The sequence below is a fragment of the Seriola aureovittata genome, chromosome 8 (genome assembly GCF_021018895.1).
Source record: "Seriola aureovittata isolate HTS-2021-v1 ecotype China chromosome 8, ASM2101889v1, whole genome shotgun sequence".
NCBI classification, from domain to species: domain Eukaryota; kingdom Metazoa; phylum Chordata; class Actinopteri; order Carangiformes; family Carangidae; genus Seriola; species Seriola aureovittata.
This window is the reverse complement of record NC_079371.1, coordinates 19,816,814-19,837,319: the sequence shown is the minus strand read 5'-3', so window position 1 is coordinate 19,837,319 and position 20,506 is coordinate 19,816,814. Positions and strand designations below refer to the sequence as shown.

Sequence of the window (20,506 nt, the reverse complement as noted above, 5' to 3'; positions counted from 1 at the left end):
AGAACACACAAATCATTGTATTGTTCTTGTCCATATTGATGAGATTCACAGTGTAGGCTGGAAAAACTTATCAAACCTGGAGTTGGATCAATGGCACCAGATTGAAGGTGTGGGTTAATGCAACTTTGACTTTTAAAAAACACTTAAACATTTTGAGTTTGCTGTTCACTAGAAACATTTGCTATTGTGAACTATGCCTCACAAAAAACATCTCAGAAGACTACAGTTAAGAATTGTTGATTTGCTTGAAGCTGAAAGGGTTACAAAGTCATCACAGAGTTGAGACTTTCATCAGTCCACAGTTAGACAAACTGTCCATAAATGGGGATGATTTAGTTCTGTAGACAGTTTCTCTAGAAGTGATGGCTCAGCTGAGATTACTCAGAAAGCACAATGTAGAATGATCAGTAATAAAACAAAGAACATCAGATTAACAGCTGAAGGCTTGAATGAAGCATTGGAGCTTGATAACATATCTGTTCATTAGTCTACAATACACAGTCATGGTGCATGGTTACATAGAGCAGGTGGAAGCTGCTGCTCTCCAAAAGCATCATCACTGCACCCCTAAAGTTTACCAAAGAGCACCTTGACTCCACACTACTGGGAAACTGTTTTGTGGACTGATAAAACTAAGGTTGAACAGTTTGGGAAGAACATGCAGCACTAGGTATGATGGTCACTGCACACCAACATGAAAACATCATCCCAGAGGTGAAGTTTGGTGGAGGGAGCATCATGATTTGGGGCTGCTTTGCCGCCCCTGAGCTTGGAAAGCACACCATCATAAAGAGGAAAATGAATTCCATCAAGGTATCTTACAGGATAATGTAAGGGTGGCTGTCCACCTGCTGGAGCTCAACAGGACGATGACCCTAAACATTTAACAATGAAAGATGTAACAAATAAGGTAGTGTCACTGAGCAGGTTTGCAACCAATTATTCTCTGCATTATCAGCTAATCTGATGATAATTTTCTCAGTATCTCTTTCATTTGGTCTAAGAAACAGATGTGCAGTATTTTGAGGCACTGGCGTGGTGACATCCAGACAGCTAGGCGGCGGTAGCCCGAAGATTTGTGGCAGTACGGCCCGCAACGGGAAAAGGCAGTGGACGTTGTTACGCCTTGCTAGATGATTGGCGAGGTAAGATGGCGGCGCCAGAGGAGCCAGAATTATCCCAGGCGCAGACCGAAAAACTCCTCCAGTTTCAGGTCAGGGGACCGCCTTAATACAACATTAACATGTGTCCATTTGAAACCTCATATTCTTTTACGTTGTCGTTGATACTGACTCATTGTAAAAATGAGAAACCGTGCGTGTTGAAGCGCTTTTTGCACAGTCAACTTCGGTAACGTTACCCCCAGCCCCCTAATGATACCCGTAAACTGGAGTCATAGCTAACGTTAGCAAAGCTAGCTAACATTAGCTAAGCTAACAAGTTAGCTCACTTTAAGGGCCATGGGTGGACTTACATAGCATAATGATTGTTATATTTCTCTCACAGGCATATACCCAGTCCAACCTTGTTAATCAACATCACTCATGCTGCGTTTTCGATGTAATTTTTGACTTCACGTCAACTTGGCTAACGTTGGTTTCTACTGACGCTCCCTTAAACACTTGCGAGTTAACATTAGCACAGCAGTCATGATCGAGCTGTCACTGAAGTTTCTCAGCGACAAAACTGTTTGTAGCTATGCGAAATCAAGTCGTATCACTTAGTTTTATGACAGTAAGACTGATGCAGCTTTCCTCACCCTTTAATTTATAGTCTTAGTCTACAACTGAAAAGCTAGCCGCTTAAATGTTATCTTGATATTTTGGAAAGCTAGCTATCCCTTAACGTCAGCCTGCTTGGGGGTAAACCATCTTTTCTCTGTTTATGTTGACGTTAGGTAGCTGTGTAACTAAACTGTAGTTAATCAACTATAATGATAATGTAATTCTTACTCTATTGACAACCGAGGCGGTTTCTTTTAGTATGATTCTTGTTAACTTTTTTCATGAGTAACTTGACACAGCTGAGCAGTAGCATAAGAGCTACAGGAGGAAGCCCTGACAATAGACGTATAAACGTACTTTTCTGCCTTTCTGATCAACTTAGGGCCTTCAGTCTGACTTTATTTCTTCAACAGGACCTAACTGGGTTGGAGTCTATGGACCAATGTCGTCGAACATTAGAGCAGCATAATTGGAACATAGAGGTAAAGTCGTTTTTGGCGTCTCGAGGATTTACAATAGAATTTTCATGACTGTTTTTATATTTTTTAATTCCTATACAGATTCTATGAAATGCACTGGCTTTCTCTGATTGAGTTGCCATTCCTTGAATTTATTGAAGGACTTGACTCAAGTATGATGGGCTTAACTCTGTGCGTTTCAGGCTGCAGTACAAGACAGACTTAATGAGCAGGAAGGAGTGCCCAGTGTGTTTAACCCTCCACCATCCAGACCATTACAGGTCAATACAGCAGACCATAGAGTATATAGCTACATCGTGTCAAGGCCACAACCCAGGGTAGGTCTGCAGGCTTTCATTTCTGTACTTTAGGATGATATCTCTGCATAGATGTAGAATATTTTCACCACATCAAATAATATACATGATTCCTGTTAAGTCCTAATGTTTTGTAACTATTGTTCATGCTTGACACAGCCACATTCTACCTGTGCTTTCTTATTCTATGTTTATGTTGGTATGGTATCACTCAGATATTGTTATTACATAACAAGTTAGATGACTGTGTTAATTTTAAGCTTGTCCCTGAAGGAGTTTTTCTTCTATGTGATTTTATTAATTTCTAATTGCTTTATTGCACAAAACACTGAAAATAATATATATCATATTATAAACTGCATTGGTTCTTCCTTTCAGGGATTACTAGGATGGAGTTACTACTTGATAATGCTACCATTCAGATTTACATATTACACACTCCTGGACATATTCAGGTAATTCAAGTACATTGATTTAAAATTGTAGCTGCTGTATAGAAGAATGTAATTGATAGCTACAATGTCTTCTTCTTCAAGGTTTGCCCTGCGGTTCATCAGGCCAGATCCTCGTGGTCGTGTGACAGACCCTGTCGGAGATGTTGTGTCCTTCATTCATAGTTTTGAGGAGAAGTATGGTCAGGCACACCCTGTATTTTACCAGGGAACATACAGCCAGGTAAATTCAGAGGCATTGAGTGCAAATGTCCAATTAGAAACACACATTATTTTCTTCTCTGAAGAAGGTTCAGTCATTCAACAAAGATAATCTGCATCCTTTATTGCTTTTGTTTACTATGACACGTGTAGGCGCTGAATGATGCCAAACGGGAGCTCCGCTACCTATTAGTGTACCTTCATGGGGATGATCATCAAGACACTGACGAGTTTTGCCGGTATCATACTTGATTTTTATACCTTTGCCACCTGAGTGCCAGCCATCAGAATATGTTACATACTGTCTGTTTTCTGTTGAATACAGTTGCTAGAATTTGTTCCCACTCAAAGTGAAGTCTGCTTGGTTTTTGCTACATTTTTATGAAAACACATACACTATAGTATACTTATATTTTTATATAACCATGGCATTTTCTAACCATGTGCACATGAAAAAGATGTTGTCTTTTAAATTGTTTGTTTTGTGCTACTGATCTGTTACCTTATAGCGCCACGTTATGTACAGAAGAGGTCATAACTTTCCTCAACACACGAATGCTTTTTTGGGCATGCTCAACCAGCAAACCTGAGGGCTACAGAGGTATGCAAATTTATTATTGATTAACTCATGATTTGTTGTGAATCAGTTGTTAGTGTAACATGGGTGACTGTGATCATGAAAAATATGTTAAGCAGCAATTGGACATAAACAGAAATTTTTGCATGCTAGCTACCACAGGGCTAACTGAGATATGGTTTGTTTTGTGTGTGTGTTTAGGTGTGTGTGTGCTTAGGTGAACTCTTCCTCTTAAGTAATAAAATGTGTGGTTGCAGCACTGTGTAAGCAGTGAGATTTTACTGTATAATATTTGGGTGTGTTTCAGTGTCTCAGGCATTGCGGGAGAACACCTATCCATTCCTGGCCATGATAATGCTGAAGGACCGCAAGATGACTGTGGTGGGAAGGCTCGAGGGCCTGATTCAGCCAGAGGACCTCATCAATCAGCTCACCTTCATCATGGATGCCAACCAAACATATCTGATGTCAGAGCGCCTTGAACGGTATGAGAAATCAATAAATTCATAATAGATTGCTTTCCTTTTAGACATTTTATTTCACTTCACATAAGAAAAACTGGAAGTCATATGTTATCATGGTTTTTTTTTTAAGTTCAAAAGTATGACTGTGTTGACCAATCATTTCCTTCTCAGTCTCAAAGTTACAGTTGAAAAACAGTCCTGTGTTAAATGCCACAATCTGCTAGCGTACCAGAATAGATTCTACCTATACCTATTCTGGTACACTAGCAGATTGCGGTAAATGTAAAGAATAATATTTTTGTGTCAGGGAGGAGAGGAACCAGACCCAAGTGCTAAGGCAGCAACAAGATGAGGCCTATCTGGCCTCCCTCCGTGCCGACCAGGAGAAGGACAGAAAGAAACGGGAGGAACAGGAGCAGCGCAGGCAAGAGGAGGAGAAGGTCCGACAGAGTGCTCTTGCTGAGGAGCGGAGACGAAGAGTGAGTCTCATTTTCCATTTATGTTGTAGATGCCAATTTACACAAAGAGACCATAACTAATATTTTTCTAATACATAGAAGTCATTCTTTTCTGATTCATGTTGTCACTGTTTGTTGTGTGACTCCAGACACTCGAGGAGGAGAAGGAGAGGAAGTCAGAATGTCTTCCTCCAGAGCCACCTGCAGATGATCCAGAGAGTGTCAAAATAGTGTTTAAGCTGCCCAATGATACACGAGTAGAGAGACGATTCCTCTTTGGGCAGTCTCTGACGGTGAGTACTACAATTATCAAGACTGTTTACCTGGTTGATTAATCTTTTACAGAGATTTTCAGTAGGTTAGACAATGTAATTCGATTTTGTCAAAGCCAGAATAAATTTTAATCACTGGGTGTCAAACCATGTACAGCAAAGCAACAAGAGATTTTTATTCCAGCCAAACCCCACCACCCATGATAATGTTAGTCAGTCAGAGCATGCATAATTTGAGGTATGTTAATCTAATACAGACTCGATCTACATGTGAATTAAATTATTTTTTTCAGATCCCATCATTCTCTTCACTGAATGCTCCTATTGCTTTAATAATTAATTAATAGCCCTTTCACTTGCCTGTTTTTTCTTCCATAGGTAATATACGACTTCCTTTTCTCTTTGAAAGAAACCCCAGAGAAGTTTCAGATAGTCACAAACTTCCCTCGCCGAGTCTTGCCCTGCCTCCCGACTGAAGAGCAGCCCAACCCACCCACACTGAAAGAGGCAGGACTCAGCCGCTCCGAGGTCCTTTTTGTTCAGGACCTTACGGACGATTAATAGATGACATCCCTCCTCTACATGGAAACACATTTTCCCTTGACCCCCCCCCACTCCCTTTTTTTTTGTCCCTTTTCTTCTTTTGTTAAATGGCCATTATGCACAAGGGGATCATTGAGATAAAATCCTGACCTGGAAAAATTAAAACCACCTTGCATCCAGTCCTTGTTCAGTTGTGTTTACAGGGTTCCCAGTAGCCTGGAAAGTCTTGAATTTTATCAAATAAATATTTCTTGAAGTCCATCCTTGAACTCATCTTTGTATCAGTGTGGAGAAAGAAGTTTGTTTTCCATTGTCTGTACTAGTTACCAGTTAATTCTTGTCCTTCCTCACCAGTAATTGTTGCAGCAAAGGATTAATCATCTACTGAAATATATACTGAAACAGTAGCATAGCTTTGTGCAAAACCAGAACCATATCCCAAATTAGTTCATGATAACTGGGCAACCGAGGAAGGCAGGTTGTATTAATAACTACTGATACAAACAGAAAGCAGCATGGAGACGTATGGATTTCTATGATGGTGTGAATGCCTTGCCTATTTCTTTTTTTGTCAGACTTGATGTTTGCTCCGTTTGTCCTAATTCAACACCCTTTTTGCCTTAAGTTTACACATGCTTCCTCCACAGTGAGGGACAAGCACAGAAGTGGTCAAAGTTTGGTTTGGTGCTGCTGTTATTGTTCATCCATGTGGTGTGGAGAGCAAATGTACTACTTCAGGGAGCAGGTTGATGGATTTGGACAAAAAGGAAATATGGGAACCCTGTTATAAATGAGCCATGCCCTGTACATAAGTTAGATATTTAAAACCTTCAAATTTACCTGACTTTTTTTGTTTTGTTTTTTGACTCATCTGTGTCATAAAATGACCAAATGCAGGTTGGTTACTATGTAAAGCAGACTGCCTCAAGCTCATGAAGTTTAAAAAGACAATATTTAACAGAGGCCACAGCTTTTACCTGTGGCTTTATCTAGTATAGTACAAGTCTGCCCATAGTGTGCCTGTGGTTACTCATAGATGCCTGTTTTGCCTGTAACATCTAAATGGGCTCATGTAAAGATGTAATTTTCCAACTATAAATTAAAAACATTTTAAAAACGCGGGTTTATCGAGAATGTTCGACTTGCTTGTTGTGACGAAATGCATCAGATAAAAAGCTTTTTTTGTCTGTGCTATGATTTGAATGAGAAACTAAAAAATATTTTAGGTCGTTTTGAGACAACTGTTTTCACTGACATTTAAATTAGAGAAGTGGTATCAAAATTATTTAAAGTACTGCAGTGTTTAACCTTTCAACAGCTTGAAGTCAAATGCAACAAGTGTGATATTGGTATACATCATACATTTATTAGTGAACAACCCTCTCAGATCAGCCACAACAATAAAAAAAAAAAAAATATGATTGCACTACTTGGTAAAGCATAACTAGCAACTTTCATTTAAAAAAAGTACAAATCTTAAAAATTTCAAACAGTATACAGATGTATATATAATACACTAACTAGTTATGTTAAATGCTACAAACAATATGATTCCAATGGAATGAAAAATTATAACATTAATAAGAACCATTTCCTATATATAATATATATTAGTCGTTTTCTCCCCCACCCACCCCCCAATACAAACATGGAAAAAATGAGGTAACTGTAAATGTGCAAGTACCAAAGCAAAATATCTGCCTAACACAGAACACATGCCCCTGGCTCTGTTGGCGGGTGGGTAGTCTGGTGTTCAGGCAAGGACCCCTAGAGGCCAGGGAGAGTAAGAACAGTAAACCACTATCCCACCACAGCAAAAATCATTGGTAAACAATAAATGGCATCTACGGAGCAATCAATCACAAATCCTAAATAAATTTTAGCTGCTTATTGGAACACATTTTTGCACCACACAAGCTGTGAGATTATTCAATAACTCTTAACAGAAAGACTACAAGACTCTATTCTCAGTTGTCATTAAAAATTACCTCATTACCTAGGCCTTAATGGGAGTTTCTCTTTTTATTTAACAGGGTAGCTGGATATTGTCAATTAAATATTTACTCAAAAAATAATAGTGCTAACATCAACATGAATTAAGGTATCTATATGTGAACAATACATTTTAAGATATTGATACACTGAGAGGAAGAGCCTGATAGGCAGGTACAGTACTACACTGAAATAAGTATGACAACACTTTATTCTTTTTTTATAATCCCTTAAACTATATTGATTTTCACTGACATTGTTTTAGGGGTATTAGTATAACATGCTTTAAGAATACATGGGATCCATGACAAACTATTGCATTCACGCAAGTGAGTTTTCATACCTAAAAGCAGAACATCTAGCACCTTTTCACTATGGCTTTTGATAAACTACAGTAGTTTCAGAGCATGTTATTTTCAGTCGTCAGGGCAATAACAGTAACACAATGTATGTAAGAATTTCTGGATTCAAGACCAGTTTTTTTTTTTTCTATAAAATGAAGTTAGCGCAATAAAATCTTGTAGTCATTCAGTTCTATTACAAATGTGTGCAGTACAATGCATGGCAGTTATCAGCTGAGCGTTAAGATCCAAACCCCCAGAACCCAAAGCCAACTAGAGCTAAAAATCAGTTGGGATCTGGTTGACAAGCATGCATATTGTGCACCATTAAATAGGTCCCCACCAGATTTTGAGATATCCTCCACTATAACACACTTGTTTTAACTTTTTTTTTTTTTTAAAAAGTCATGCAAAACACCTCTGAAGTAGATTTGGGAGTGAATTAGGTAGGATAGTGTGCACTGCCGCACATTTAGAAATGGGATCACAACCGCCATGTCTCAACATATGGTTTGAGTACAAGAACAAAAACCAAACAGGTTTGAATAATACACTTGTAATGAGTTGCAGTGTACATTGCCTCTTTTCAGTGAATATTAATAACATATTTACTGATCTTTTTTTCTTGCATGCCTGTCTTTAAATGATGTAATATCTACTATTTCAGACAAAACAGAATATTATAATTGATTACATTAAATTATTTATGGTCTGAGGAAAACGACCAAACTAAATTCAGATATACCCTTTTCATGGCATCCTTTCCATTTGAAATGGACTGTTCTCCTTTATTTTTTATATACCGAGAGGCCCTGAGTGATTTTTTTTAACTTACAATATATGCCAGCGAATAGATATGTACACATAGGTTAATTCTCAGAGCTGTGGGTTTAACTCATTAAATGGCTTCTTTTTTTTCTCTTGAAGGTGGCACACACGTCAAAGACTCACATTCACTTAAGAAACAAAAGTAAAGAAAAAGGCAAGATCCCTTTACACATAAAAGCAAAGGTTACAACTGCCTGTTAGTGCTTACTGGGGCAGTTAAGAGACAAGAGTGAATCCAAAGCAAAAGTTCATTTGTTGCTCTTCTCCCTCCCACCCCAAATATATCCTGTTTTTTTAAGTGTGAACACAAGCAGGGAACTAGAAGTCTAACAGTGTTTCTACACTACTGAACACTCCAGCTCTGTGTCATTTGAAGGCCGTCTTGATCACTGTGGGATACAGACAGCTGGCATAACATGGAGTGTCACCAGTGACTTCTACAAGGGTTTTTCAACATTCTTCTGTCTTCAAACGTTTATCTAAAAGCATTCACACTGAAGCTATACATACAGTTGCTCTTTTACAACACCATTACCATGGCCTAAGACAATGACCTGACCAAGTTACCAGAATATAACACATACCATACACAAACATTGTTAGTGCTCCAACTGTTTCCTTCAATGTATTTTCTCTAGAAGATAAAACCAATAAATAAACCTTTTTTTTTTCTTTTTTTTTAAAAACGGCATACTTTTAAAACAAGTGGAAATGACAAAGTATTTTCAGGATTAGTAATAGGTTTGTGCTTGTCAAGGTCATAAGAAGGCAGATCTGAAATCTTGAACAGTAGGCTATATCTGTATATTGGATTTGGCTCACAAACAAAGAAATAAAAAGCCCAGTCTTACTAAAAGGGCAAGAAAATGTTCATTTAAAACTCGCCACTCACTGCACATATTGCTTTCTGCACAGGCCTCCAGAGGTCTATGGCATCAGCATAGCTTTCAGACGAGGACTCCCATCCTTAAACGCAGTCTGGGTGGAACCACATGCTAGTCTTCCCTCATGGCGCTTTCTGAATAAGCAAGCAGTTCTTTTAGTATGCTTCTTTGTCTCTTCTTTTTCTTAAAATTTGATAATTTTGGTGGCAATGCTTGATTAAAATATTGCTAGTCTGAATCAACAGTTCATGCAAATCCTAGCATGCTGCCCTGTATCCAGTGGTTACACAATGCATTGGGTCTGTGAACAGGACAAACATACACACACAATATGCACACACGCGTACACACTTGCCAGAGGAACAATGACGTGGAGGGTGGATGTAGCACTTGTGCAGTTATGCCAGATGACCTCGAAAAGATGCAGTCCATTAATCCATGACTGCTTTTGTACAGATCTGTGTTCCAGAGTGGATTATCTGGGGTAGAAGATACCCCACAGTTGCATGTCCCATAACCTCAGGCTTAACAGAATCTGCATTTAACCACAGCAAGTCACACTTTCACAATAGCATCGGCAAAATCTAAAACAAATAAGGGGTAAAACTGTTGAAATTATCAATACATTATTGCAGAACATACATTATTAACAAGTCACTTTGCCCAACACCTACACAAACATGCATCTATGATGGTCAGGCGTCGCCTCCAAACACAGATACCCATGTTGAAGTATTCCTATTATTTTTCTGCTAATTGCACAAGGTGTCCAGCCTATGATCCTCCAGGCTCCCAACTCACCTCTTCCAATGCAGGACGCGCATTATTCATGAACACCACAACCAAATCCATTAAAGAAAAATGAAACCCTGTAAACAAAAGCAGCAAATAATGCATTGTAGGGAAAATCTTTGGAATCTGCAACGAGGGGGCAGAGAAAGAACTGGCTGGCGATCCCAGAACTCTGGCTATAGGCTGCAATAGGCAGTGGGTTTCATGAGACTCAGACCATGAAGCACAGCAGAGGTACAACAGGCTCCAGAAACAATCCTGGATTGCTTATTATTTAGGAAGGGGGCAGAAGTAGTGGGTTGGTAAGCTATATTTACTGGAGGACGCAGGTTAGGTGGCAGGTGTCCCCAGCTTTGGGACAGACTCTGGTGTGTACAGCTTTCCAGTTCAGCACTCAGAGACAGTTCTCACTCCACCTCCCGGTGTACGTCCGAGGCATCGGCTCGGCAGATAGGACAAGTGCGATTGGTCTGGAAGTAAAGTGCAAGCAACATGATGTATAAGAACATCAACCACTATATATTACAGTACTCACACAAAACCATGAGAAAAAATTTTAAAAGTCTAAGTCTTAAAACTAACATCAACTTACCTTTAACCATTTATCCACACACTTGGCATGGAATTCGTGGTTACAAGGTAATACCCGAAGTAGCTGCCTACACTCAAAGTCACTAAAGCACACAACACACCTGAGAGAAAGAAGGGGAAAAATGAGCTGGATGAAGATGCATTTATATGGACTGAATATAAGTGGTTGAGGGAAAGGCTTACAGCGTTTGCTCAGATAGATGATTCTCTGAGTTGAATCTGTAGGACGGAAGTTGCTCTATATCTGCTTTTGTGAGTCCTCGCGGTTTCGCTTCACCCAGCCTCTCTGCCAGATTCAGTAATGCCTACAGATAGAGAGAGAGTGAGATAATATCACACCTTTAACCTTTGAGATATAAAATTATGAAAAAAGGAAAGAGGTAACCTTCCTTCAGATAAGATGTCTGGTGTTATTTCTAGCGTTTACCATTTCTGACTAGATATAAAAATGAGAACTTTATGTGAATCGTTACACTTTTACATGAATTCTGCAAAATCAGAGGTCATATTCAATTAGCAAATAGTACATCAGGTGCCCTTAACTGTTTTAAAAACTTAAAACCTAGTTTATGTTATGGCTAAACTAATGGACACTTAGTCATTCTCAGTGAAAAGCACTCCAACCCTTTGGTGTATAGTAAGTTTTCCTCTCACCACCACACTAACCTCATAGTTCTCCATCTCCACATCATCCACATCCAGGTCTAGACTGATGGCTGGGCCCACTGCTGTTGGAGGCACAGGAAGCATTGACCTGAGCAGAGGAAGAGAGACATAACCTGCTGAGCAAACTTTCACTGTGATCATAAGCAGCACCAGTTCTTCAAATACCAGCAAAAAATGGTAACTACAGTTAATCACTGTTTCTGTCACTTTGTCATTAATTTCTGAATAGCTGAGATGAAAAACCTAATGGCAGCACACCAACTCAGCTTCAGTATTCTGACACAAATAGTAGACCTGGTGATCACTACGGCCAGTAACTTAGTATTATTTGGCATTTTACATTCAAGTAAATAACCACAGGTACTCACAGGAAGTAAGGGAGGAAGCCTGGGTAATAAGATGGGGGAGGTGGAGGAGGGGGGAGAGGTTGCTGCAAGCGGTATCTCTGTCCGCTCACTCGCCGGGGCAACATGTGGGGATATGGCTGTGGAGAAACACAGATCAATGAAATTATGAAAATTACAAGTCTGTGATTAAAGTGAACGCCCTCTATCTATGTAGTATCTTCAGTTTCCATAGTCTGACTGCAAAGTTAGTAAAAAAAAAAAAAAACCTTAACAACAAGCGCAGCAATACAGTAATGTTACACTTTGTGACATTTGTTTTGGTAGCAAGTTGTGTATGGGATTACAATTTCAAATTTCAGTAAGTATATTAAAGGTCCAATTATAAACTATGACTGTTAAAAGTAGACGAAACATGTGGTAGATCTGGAGTTGCTGCATGTTTGACAGAGCTGTGCTGAGCAACAGCAGGTAATGTAATGAGTAATGTGACTACTTAATGCTACTTTTAAGCAAAGTAAGATTGTAACCTTTTTAATTAGCAGGTCTTGCCACATTTTAGCTTTATTAATTCATCCTAACACTTATTTTAGTGTATTTACACATTCCCCTGCACAAGAGGAATAATCTATTCAAGCAACTACTGCAATGCAATGCAGCAACTAATGTTATTAGTTACATCTGTGTTTGACAAGTTAGAATTTCTACTGAAAGAAATACAATAGCGCATGTAACGTGGATAAGCAAGATAAAAACGGGATGGATGGAATAACCAATTAAAAATTATACATTCATTTAAATTCACTGAAGTTTTTATTAGAAATAAACAGTTGCCCATTATGGGATGATGATCATCCTAGCTATTGTGGCTAGCAGTTTTGACATTGTTTGCTATTGATTTAATGGTGCTGATTGAACAAAAAAAGGATTTAGCAGGCTCCTGTGCACTGTTAAAGCAATCCCACTTTTAGTTTAGTGTGTTATGTGTGTGTTAAGTGTGTAACTTCTCCCAACAGCCCACAGTCAGATACATCTAACAACTAACATTACTGCCTATGGCTGGTAAGACAAACTGTATAAGATTTTTGTATCACTACTTTAAAAGTTTTTAATATATTAAAGTAAAATACTCTGAATTCAATTCTTTTTAAGACTTGTCGAGGCCTGCAGATACCATGTGTACTGGACAGCCTCCATCTGTGAATGTTTTGATATGAACAGGTTTGGGGCAGGCCATGCTAAATAGAGTTTTAAGTGCACTGTCAATTTCTGTGAGAAATAATGGGCCAAAGATGCCTGAGAGGTGGTCTTACCACTCCGAAGGGAAGCTCCTGATGCAGAGGCTCTTGAGGAAGATACTGCAGGGGCAGAGAAGGAGGCAGCGCTGGTGGGTGATGAGAGGGAGGGTAGGAGAAGGTCCCTAATGGGTGCTGGTCCCCTCTTAGGTCAACTTCATTCTCTACCCTCTGTAGAGGCTGAGAGGATAGAGGAAATGCTGCTATTAGACTCAAAATATGTATGCAAATGAACAAACTAGTGGTTCCATTCTACATGCACTGTACTGTCTTTTCACTGATAAATGTGTACAATGTTAACTACTCACCATGCGTGGGTGCTGAGGCTGTAAAGGGACAAATTGGCTCAAAGGAGTAAGGTGCGGCGGCTGGTGGGGGGGTACAGATGGGGTTGGGTGCAATACAAAATGTTCGCTGGAGATCAGGGGTGGAAAGGCTTGATAAGACACTGGCATATGCTGCATGGTACATGCCTGTATGAGCTGAAGAGAGAGAAGAAAACACAAGGGACATACATTTACGTGAGTCCATTTTCTTTATGGATTTATGTTTATATCAACACTTTGAAGCAGCCTCCACCTAACCAAAGTAAATGAGCTCCTCATATTCACAGTAAGGCAGTTACAATGAAAGCATGTTGTAAGCGTGTAGTGAACAGAGGCGATGCATTACACAAAACCAGAGCACTGACAGTATTGCCACAACACCACACTAGTTATTTTTCTGAAGTCTGTTTTGTTTTTCGCAAATAACAAACTAAATGTACAACAGAATCATGTTTTTGTGGCATAGTTGTGCCAACATCAAGACTACATTACAAAGCCTACATAGTAACAGCAGCAGCTTATTTGTTAGTCATGAACAGTGACAGATTGCATGGCTGGTATGATGTGCTACATGGATGCCACTGACATTTGGGCTCTTCCTTTTTAAACTCACAGGAGGAGGAAGGCAGCAGAGCAGAGAGAGCTGTCCGCTGAACATTACCGAGCATGCTGGGAGCTGCTGAGTGTTGCACCCTGGAAGGGGCTGCCCGGTGTGGATGGGAAATCCGTGGGTCGTCACCGTCGTAACAGTGTATGATATTGGAACTGATCCCTGGTGCATCTTTTAAGAAAAGAAGTGGGGAGGGAGGGGAGATATGGTGACTCCACAATCTGCCTAAAACACAAACCTGTCTGCCAGAAAGAACTCATTATATACAACTACACCACACCCTGTATGTTTCATATTAAATCTGCATATTACTACTACATCTGGTTGGGCAAGACAGCAAATCATACTCAATAAATATTATAACTTCTTTTCTTCTTCTTTTCTAACTTCTGTTCTGGTTCTTTTACCTGGTCATGTAGATCCACCATGATGGGGCTCTGCTGGGGCAGGTGAGCAGCAGGGTGAAGCATGCGTGGTGGTGTGCTGGTGTGGCTGTATTGTCTGGACTCATCTAAAGGAACCTGTTGGTGATGCTGGGAGAAAAGCAGATGATGGAAGTTCTCATCCTGGACCAGGGAAGTGTGCAGTACAGGTCTGTCTCGTCTCCCCCACTGGCGTCTGACTGGTGGGCTGTAAGATCATATAGAAAATAAATTGATTGCCACACTTCAACACATCATCCCTATAAATCCTCTAAACTTCTGAGGTAAATGGACAGCATTTTGTTTCCTCGTTGCCTTAATCTCTGTGCACCTCTGCTTTTCTACATTAATCATTTAAATGTCATTTAACATCATTTAACACTGCAAATTAATCAGTCACAACATTGATATGTTTTTCCATCTAAAAATGAATGAAATTGTATCAATGTGCCACTGATTAATAGCATACTATTGATACACAATGTAGTAATATTTTTGCTTCGAAATTTTATGTATTTTGTGGATAAACACGTCATATTTTGGAGTTCTGGGTAAGGTACAGAGCCCCACACAAAGGTATGTTTTGAAAGTATCTAAATCTCAATTGTTGGATACAACAAATTAAATAAAACTATCTTTAAAAGAAACAATGACTAAAGGAAAGACAGGGCAGAGATTTTACCTTCTCCTGAGATGCACTGGCGCGTTGCAGGGCTCTCCAAGGAACCTCCTCGGGTTTAAGGGGGCTGTTGGTGGCAGCCTATTTACTGCTATTTCCCATGGTCGCATTGGTGACGTCGTGCAGACGAGTCACACTCTGGGAAAGGAAACGGTACAGTGGAGGCACTTGTATATTGCCTCTGATTGTCTTAACCCTGTAAAAAAAAAAAAAAAACACAACAAATTGACAAATTAACAATTTTGCTTCTTATGCTTAAGAGCTTACCATTTCCTTTAGCTATCCACTGAGCACACAATCTAGTCATTTCATAATAGTAAGTAAAAAATAAATAAAAATCATGGTTTTCCAATAGTAATTTGGGAGATAACAAGCACAATGTTTACAGTGCCAATCAGATTTTGGGGCCCTGTAACAAAAATCCTGATTTTCAGATGTTATACCACACACCCCAGTGGGAATATACAATATAATCATATAATTACATGCTGATGAAATAGGGGTTGAAAAAAATAGTAAAATTAAATTATTGTTCATTTGAGGACCATTGAGGTATCGGGACTTCAATTTGAATCCGATCCAACATTAAATCAGTTGTGCTCTAAAGAGAAAATGTATGTGACCTCAAATTTCACTAAAGCAAAAATAAAGCATGTGGGCACTTGCTTTTGTTCAGGGAAAATTATATTCATTGAATCATACATTTCACAGCTACATTTCAGTTTCACTGACCTTATTCAGGCTTCATATATTCTATTGAAAATTGCCTACATAACAAACACTGTACTATTGCATGGTGACAGTTAATTGCACTCTTTACATGCATTAACATACAGTTGGTCTGCAAGACCAGTTCACTCCCATTTCTAGATGCCTTTTGACAGTGAAAGCTACATGTTCAAAAATACTCCCAAGTCCTGTGGTAATTTCTCTGGATAATATATAATTCTACATTGCCTCCCATGATGACTATTGTTTCACTAAAATATTTGTCTTCTGAATTATTGCTTTATTAATGGAAAAAACAAGGTTCATACACCTAAACAATGTTATGACCAATTCTGAGAAAAATAACGGCATGCTGTCAGCTACAGGTGTGTAATCAGGATGAAGATCTAGGCCATTTATAGCTAAATTCATGTCATGTCTAATGAAGAAAAACGCATCACACACGTATCTTTGTTCAGCTATAAACATTCAGTAGTTACATCTTTAATTTTAGGGTGTTGAGCTTAACCAAAAGGCTAAAATATAGTGTATTCAGAAGTGTTCAAGTGGCAGTGTAATTAATACGGCGTAATCGGGGACAGAATAAATAGGGGTCGCTGTAGCCTGCCTGAACAAAAACATGGAAAGCCATGTGCTCAAAAGACAAAGCAACAACAAAAGATGTAGTAGGCAAGCAGACCACACGCATGCAGTTTGGGAGGTTACTGTGCCAATACACCCTTTCTTGCGAGTATTATGCAACGCCCTGCATACTTGGCTGCAGAAATGAGAAACATTATCGTTGTTGCAGCCGCTAGTTCCTCTCTACCAGAGGAAATTCGACGTCCCCTGTTGAAGGGGAGCTGCTAACTTTAGCCAGGCTAGGCTAACGCTTTGTCCAAACATAACAGGGCTCAGCTGCAGATGTGTAGCAGGCTACTTAGCCAACATGCTAAATATGGCTAAGACATTTTTTTAGCTATCACTGTGTATTCTCGCCATGTAGCCAAGACGTTACACCACACACAGAGACCAGCATTGTATGGACACGTTTAGCTATGTAAGTTGGCCAACAACACAGCCCACAGCTTACTTTCTTAGCTAGTTTGCTTGCTCGGTGAGAAGGGGAGATGGCAGGTGTTTCAGTCTCCGATACGTCGTGTCCCATGAAGTTATCCTTGCATGTAACCGACCACCATCACCCTGTAGAAACTGACGTTAACTGACTATCAATCGACTGCTGTTTCCTCCGACAGATTTTTGACAATGTCCCCGACGGAGCTGCTATTAGCTTGCTAACGCTAACCAGCTAACACAACACTTCCAACTGCTGCATAGGGAATCCGTTTTCTTCAGAAACCACAAAACGTCCTTCCGTTAACGGCAACGTTTACTTGAGCAGGGAGATACCGTTAAACGAGTGAAACGACAAGGTTAGCGACACAGCAACAGAAAACATTCCTTGGCGCGTGTATGTTCCTTGAAATGCATTGTTATGACAAAACCACGCCTCCTTTCCTCAGCGACCAATCGGCGCACAGCAAACACAGACAGCAGACATCCAGACGGTCTTGGCTACAATGTATCTAAACAAGCAGTTCCTCTTTTTATTTGTAGTTTATAAACAATGAGCCTCTAAGAGATTACATGGTCAAAAACTAGTTAAAACATTATCTAATTAAATGTCTATACCCTATTGGTAAGCCCAATGAAACAATAAGTACTCTGACCTGATGTTTTTTATTCTGTCCTTACTGTATCTTGTCACCTACAGCATAGACAGCCATACAGTGCTTTTAGAAATAAAAGTCATCAGAGGGGGGAAGTAACTACGTACATTTACTCAAGTACTGTTTTAAAAGTGCAATTCTGAGGTACTTCACGTGAGTCATTGCATTAAGCCTACTTCTATTTCATTATGTCTGAGGGGAATCCTGTACTTTTCATTCCACTACATTAACTAAGCAGCTAGTTACCTTTCAAGTTTATTTTTTTTACTATACTAAATCATTTTATAAAATACCATGCATTGTTATAGATGGAATTAACAAATAGTTTATTAAATTACAGCTCCACCTCAAAACATATACATTAGTAATAATAACAGTAATATTAATAGTGATAATTATCCAGCATTATTAAATAACACTGAGAGAATACGTTCTGTATAATGAGTACTTTAACTTTTGAAACTTCAGGTGCATTTTGTTGATAACATTTCCATACCTTTATCTGAATAAAAGTTTGAAGATAGGACTTTGACTTTCGATGTTGTATCTTTATAGTGAGGTATTAGTATTTTTTACTTAATAACTGATGTGCACAGTTATTCCCCCACTGACTGTTATTAAAAGTAAAAATAAAATCTTATCTGAATAGGTTTCCTTTGGTCAAACTGTTTGTAAATAAAGAACCTGGTCTAATATTTAGCCTTCTGAGCATCATCTACCAGAAAAGTGTGGGAATTTGCCATCTAAAGCATCTCTCTTGTGGCAACACTTCAAGAACAAAATCATTAGTGATCAATTGAAACCAAAAGTAAAATTGCACTTTAATGCATTTGATTCAGCCCATATACCCCAACTGTTTATTTGTAGAATATACTGCTTTACTGTAGTTCTGTAACTCTAAAGTGGCCTACAGTGTGTTTTGACTCCCACTGGAGGCCACAGTGTCCTACTGTAGACTACCCAGTCGGTTATGTAATATTGCACTTGCATGATCAAGTGAGAAACACCCCCCCATCAGCTATTATACGAAATTCGTCATTTATGGCTTTGTAGGACAGCGAATGCAGCTACAAAAGATTAGATGTGATCCTGCACTTGAGATTTACCAAGCTTTATTAGGCCTTGTAGGCTACCTATCAGGCCCAGTTTGTCCAGTAAGAGTTAATAAATAATGTCTTCGTCTGTTTTGGCTGCTTCACTGCAAAGCACTGGAGCACATCTAGTCTTCTGAATGGATCCAAAAGTAAGCACCAAATGAAAAGCTGACTAAGGAGAGGAGCTGGGGTATGCAACACAGACTAAATGTAAACATTACAACATCGCACTCGGTAGCAGCAAAACAAGGAGGGGCTGGAGGTTGAGCAGGATGACAGCCCTAATAACCCGTCTAACCATCTCCCGTAAACACGCACCGTTTATCTCCAAAATTCAACCGAGACGAAGCAATAACAAGAGGAGCAGTGTAGTTACCTGATTGTTAATATGCAAGCATCTGATCATTGATATTTTCCTTGTAATGTTCACATCTCGTTAGGCTAAGTGCGGCATCCTATGGTCAGCTGTTCCCGTGTGGAACATTCCGTGGATTTCACCACTGCTGCAAAAAAGGTGCTAGACATTAGACTTTCGTGTTATCACCACATGCTGTCTGAATATTGCGCGAGTTTGTGGCTTTACAACCCCCGATATTACTTCCGTAATCGCCGCTTTTTTGTTTTGAAAATGGTTATCCAGCCCCACTGTTGTTTTGGGTTTCTGCAGTTCCCTGTTACACCCCCATTTCTGCGTATTTCCAGAGCGGAGAGCATACGCTGTGCTGCCATTTTTACCGTAATGGACAGAAAAAAGTGTGTCAGTCTGACTCGAAAGTTCATAGTCGCCTTTGAAAAGCGTTCATTTATATCCTGAGAAGAAGCACTCAAGAAGCTTGAACTAAAAGTAGGCTAATAGTAATATACCACAGTGTAAAATACTCTGTTACAAGTAAAGCCATGCATTCAGATTTTTACTTAAAGAAAAGTACAGAACCTGTTACCAGCAACATTTGCTTAAAGTATCGAAGGTAAAATTGCACATGATATATTATTGTCTTATTATAATCATACATTTTGAAAAAAAAAAAGAAGAAACAGTATCAGTCTATGATGTTGTAGGTCGAGGTAAAGTTAGTTTTATTATTTATAGTATGTTTTGTAAGTATAATCTTCAAAGCAACTACTAAGTAGCCTGTTGTAGTGTAGTACAAGTATAAAGTAGCAGAATATGTAGGTGTGTATGTACCTCTGTACAGGCGGGAGTAATTAGTTACTTTCCCCCACTGCTCCTTAGTAATGTTTGTGTAATATATTGTTGATTATGTCGTGATACCATAATATGAAAAGTTCTTTTTTGGAAAGATCTATTGGAAACTACCAAGTCTTCTATAAATTAATAAACATTATTTATGACTCTTTTTATGTGTACTACCAGGGATGCTACCGATGCTTTTTTGTTCAACTTTTAGGACTTCCTTTATTGCTCAAAACAAATTATTTTACAGTGTATTTTATGATTTTATGTTCTTTTGATTGTGCGGGGAAATAATTTAGTGATAAAAGTTTTCACAAGAGGTTAGTTTAACCTATGTTAGATCTTAATGACTCTAATTTATTTAAATTTTTTGTGATCTGTTATTTATTACATCTGGTATTAATAAACAAGTTAAAAAAAATATGTACACAGAGACTCAATTATTTACCCCTAAAAAGCAAAGTCCTCAGTGCTAAGGAAGTGAATAAAACAACACATCAGTAGCGTAATATAGTTACTCCACAAGGAAAACAAGAATTATAC

At 39.0% G+C, this 20,506-nt stretch overlaps 2 protein-coding genes across 4 annotated transcripts; one reads left to right on the top strand and one right to left on the bottom strand.

The window, feature by feature from the left end:
- Nucleotides 1-1,088: 1,088 nt before the first annotated feature.
- Nucleotides 1,089-6,585, top strand: faf2 (Fas associated factor family member 2). The gene is made up of 11 exons (XM_056382613.1): nucleotides 1,089-1,213; nucleotides 2,138-2,206; nucleotides 2,386-2,520; nucleotides 2,878-2,954; nucleotides 3,036-3,174; nucleotides 3,306-3,391; nucleotides 3,662-3,753; nucleotides 4,037-4,214; nucleotides 4,501-4,672; nucleotides 4,801-4,944; nucleotides 5,302-6,585. Exons 1-11 carry the CDS (start codon nucleotides 1,151-1,153, stop codon nucleotides 5,482-5,484), a joined length of 1,338 nt encoding a protein of 445 aa, XP_056238588.1. The 5' UTR covers nucleotides 1,089-1,150; the 3' UTR covers nucleotides 5,485-6,585.
- A 225-nt stretch (nucleotides 6,586-6,810) lies between these two features.
- rnf44 (ring finger protein 44) lies at nucleotides 6,811-19,457 on the bottom strand. 3 transcript variants are annotated; one of them, XM_056382614.1, is made up of 11 exons: nucleotides 19,145-19,457; nucleotides 15,240-15,432; nucleotides 14,543-14,765; nucleotides 14,139-14,306; nucleotides 13,508-13,681; nucleotides 13,218-13,379; nucleotides 11,929-12,044; nucleotides 11,561-11,648; nucleotides 11,078-11,199; nucleotides 10,896-10,995; nucleotides 6,811-10,773 (listed from the first exon to the last, which is right to left on the bottom strand). In XM_056382614.1, the coding sequence occupies exons 2-11, from the start codon at nucleotides 15,344-15,346 to the stop codon at nucleotides 10,711-10,713; spliced, it is 1,323 nt and encodes a 440-aa protein (XP_056238589.1). In that variant the 5' UTR covers nucleotides 15,347-15,432; nucleotides 19,145-19,457; the 3' UTR covers nucleotides 6,811-10,710. The 3 variants fall into 3 exon arrangements, with proteins under 3 accessions (XP_056238589.1, XP_056238592.1, XP_056238591.1); XM_056382617.1 differs by having other exon boundaries at nucleotides 14,187-14,306; XM_056382616.1 differs by lacking the exon at nucleotides 19,145-19,457 and adding an exon at nucleotides 17,038-17,642.
- Nucleotides 19,458-20,506: the final 1,049 nt, after the last annotated feature.

Bases quoted from the DNA above. Each gene is read 5' to 3' on its own strand.
- rnf44 (XM_056382614.1), bottom strand. From the start codon at position 15,346: ATGCGACCATGGGAAATAGCAGTAAATAGGCTGCCACCAACAGCCCCC. The intron at 14,766-15,239 runs GTAAAATCTCTG...ATGATCTTACAG, and splicing joins CCAGTGCATCTCAGGAGAAG to CCCACCAGTCAGACGCCAGT. The intron at 11,200-11,560 runs GTTAGTGTGGTG...CTCTATCTGTAG, and splicing joins TGGAGATGGAGAACTATGAG to GCATTACTGAATCTGGCAGA.
- faf2 (XM_056382613.1), top strand. From the start codon at position 1,151: ATGGCGGCGCCAGAGGAGCCAGAATTATCCCAGGCGCAGACCGAAAAA. The intron at 3,392-3,661 runs GTATCATACTTG...GTTACCTTATAG, and splicing joins GACACTGACGAGTTTTGCCG to CGCCACGTTATGTACAGAAG. The intron at 3,754-4,036 runs GTATGCAAATTT...GGTGTGTTTCAG, and splicing joins CAAACCTGAGGGCTACAGAG to TGTCTCAGGCATTGCGGGAG.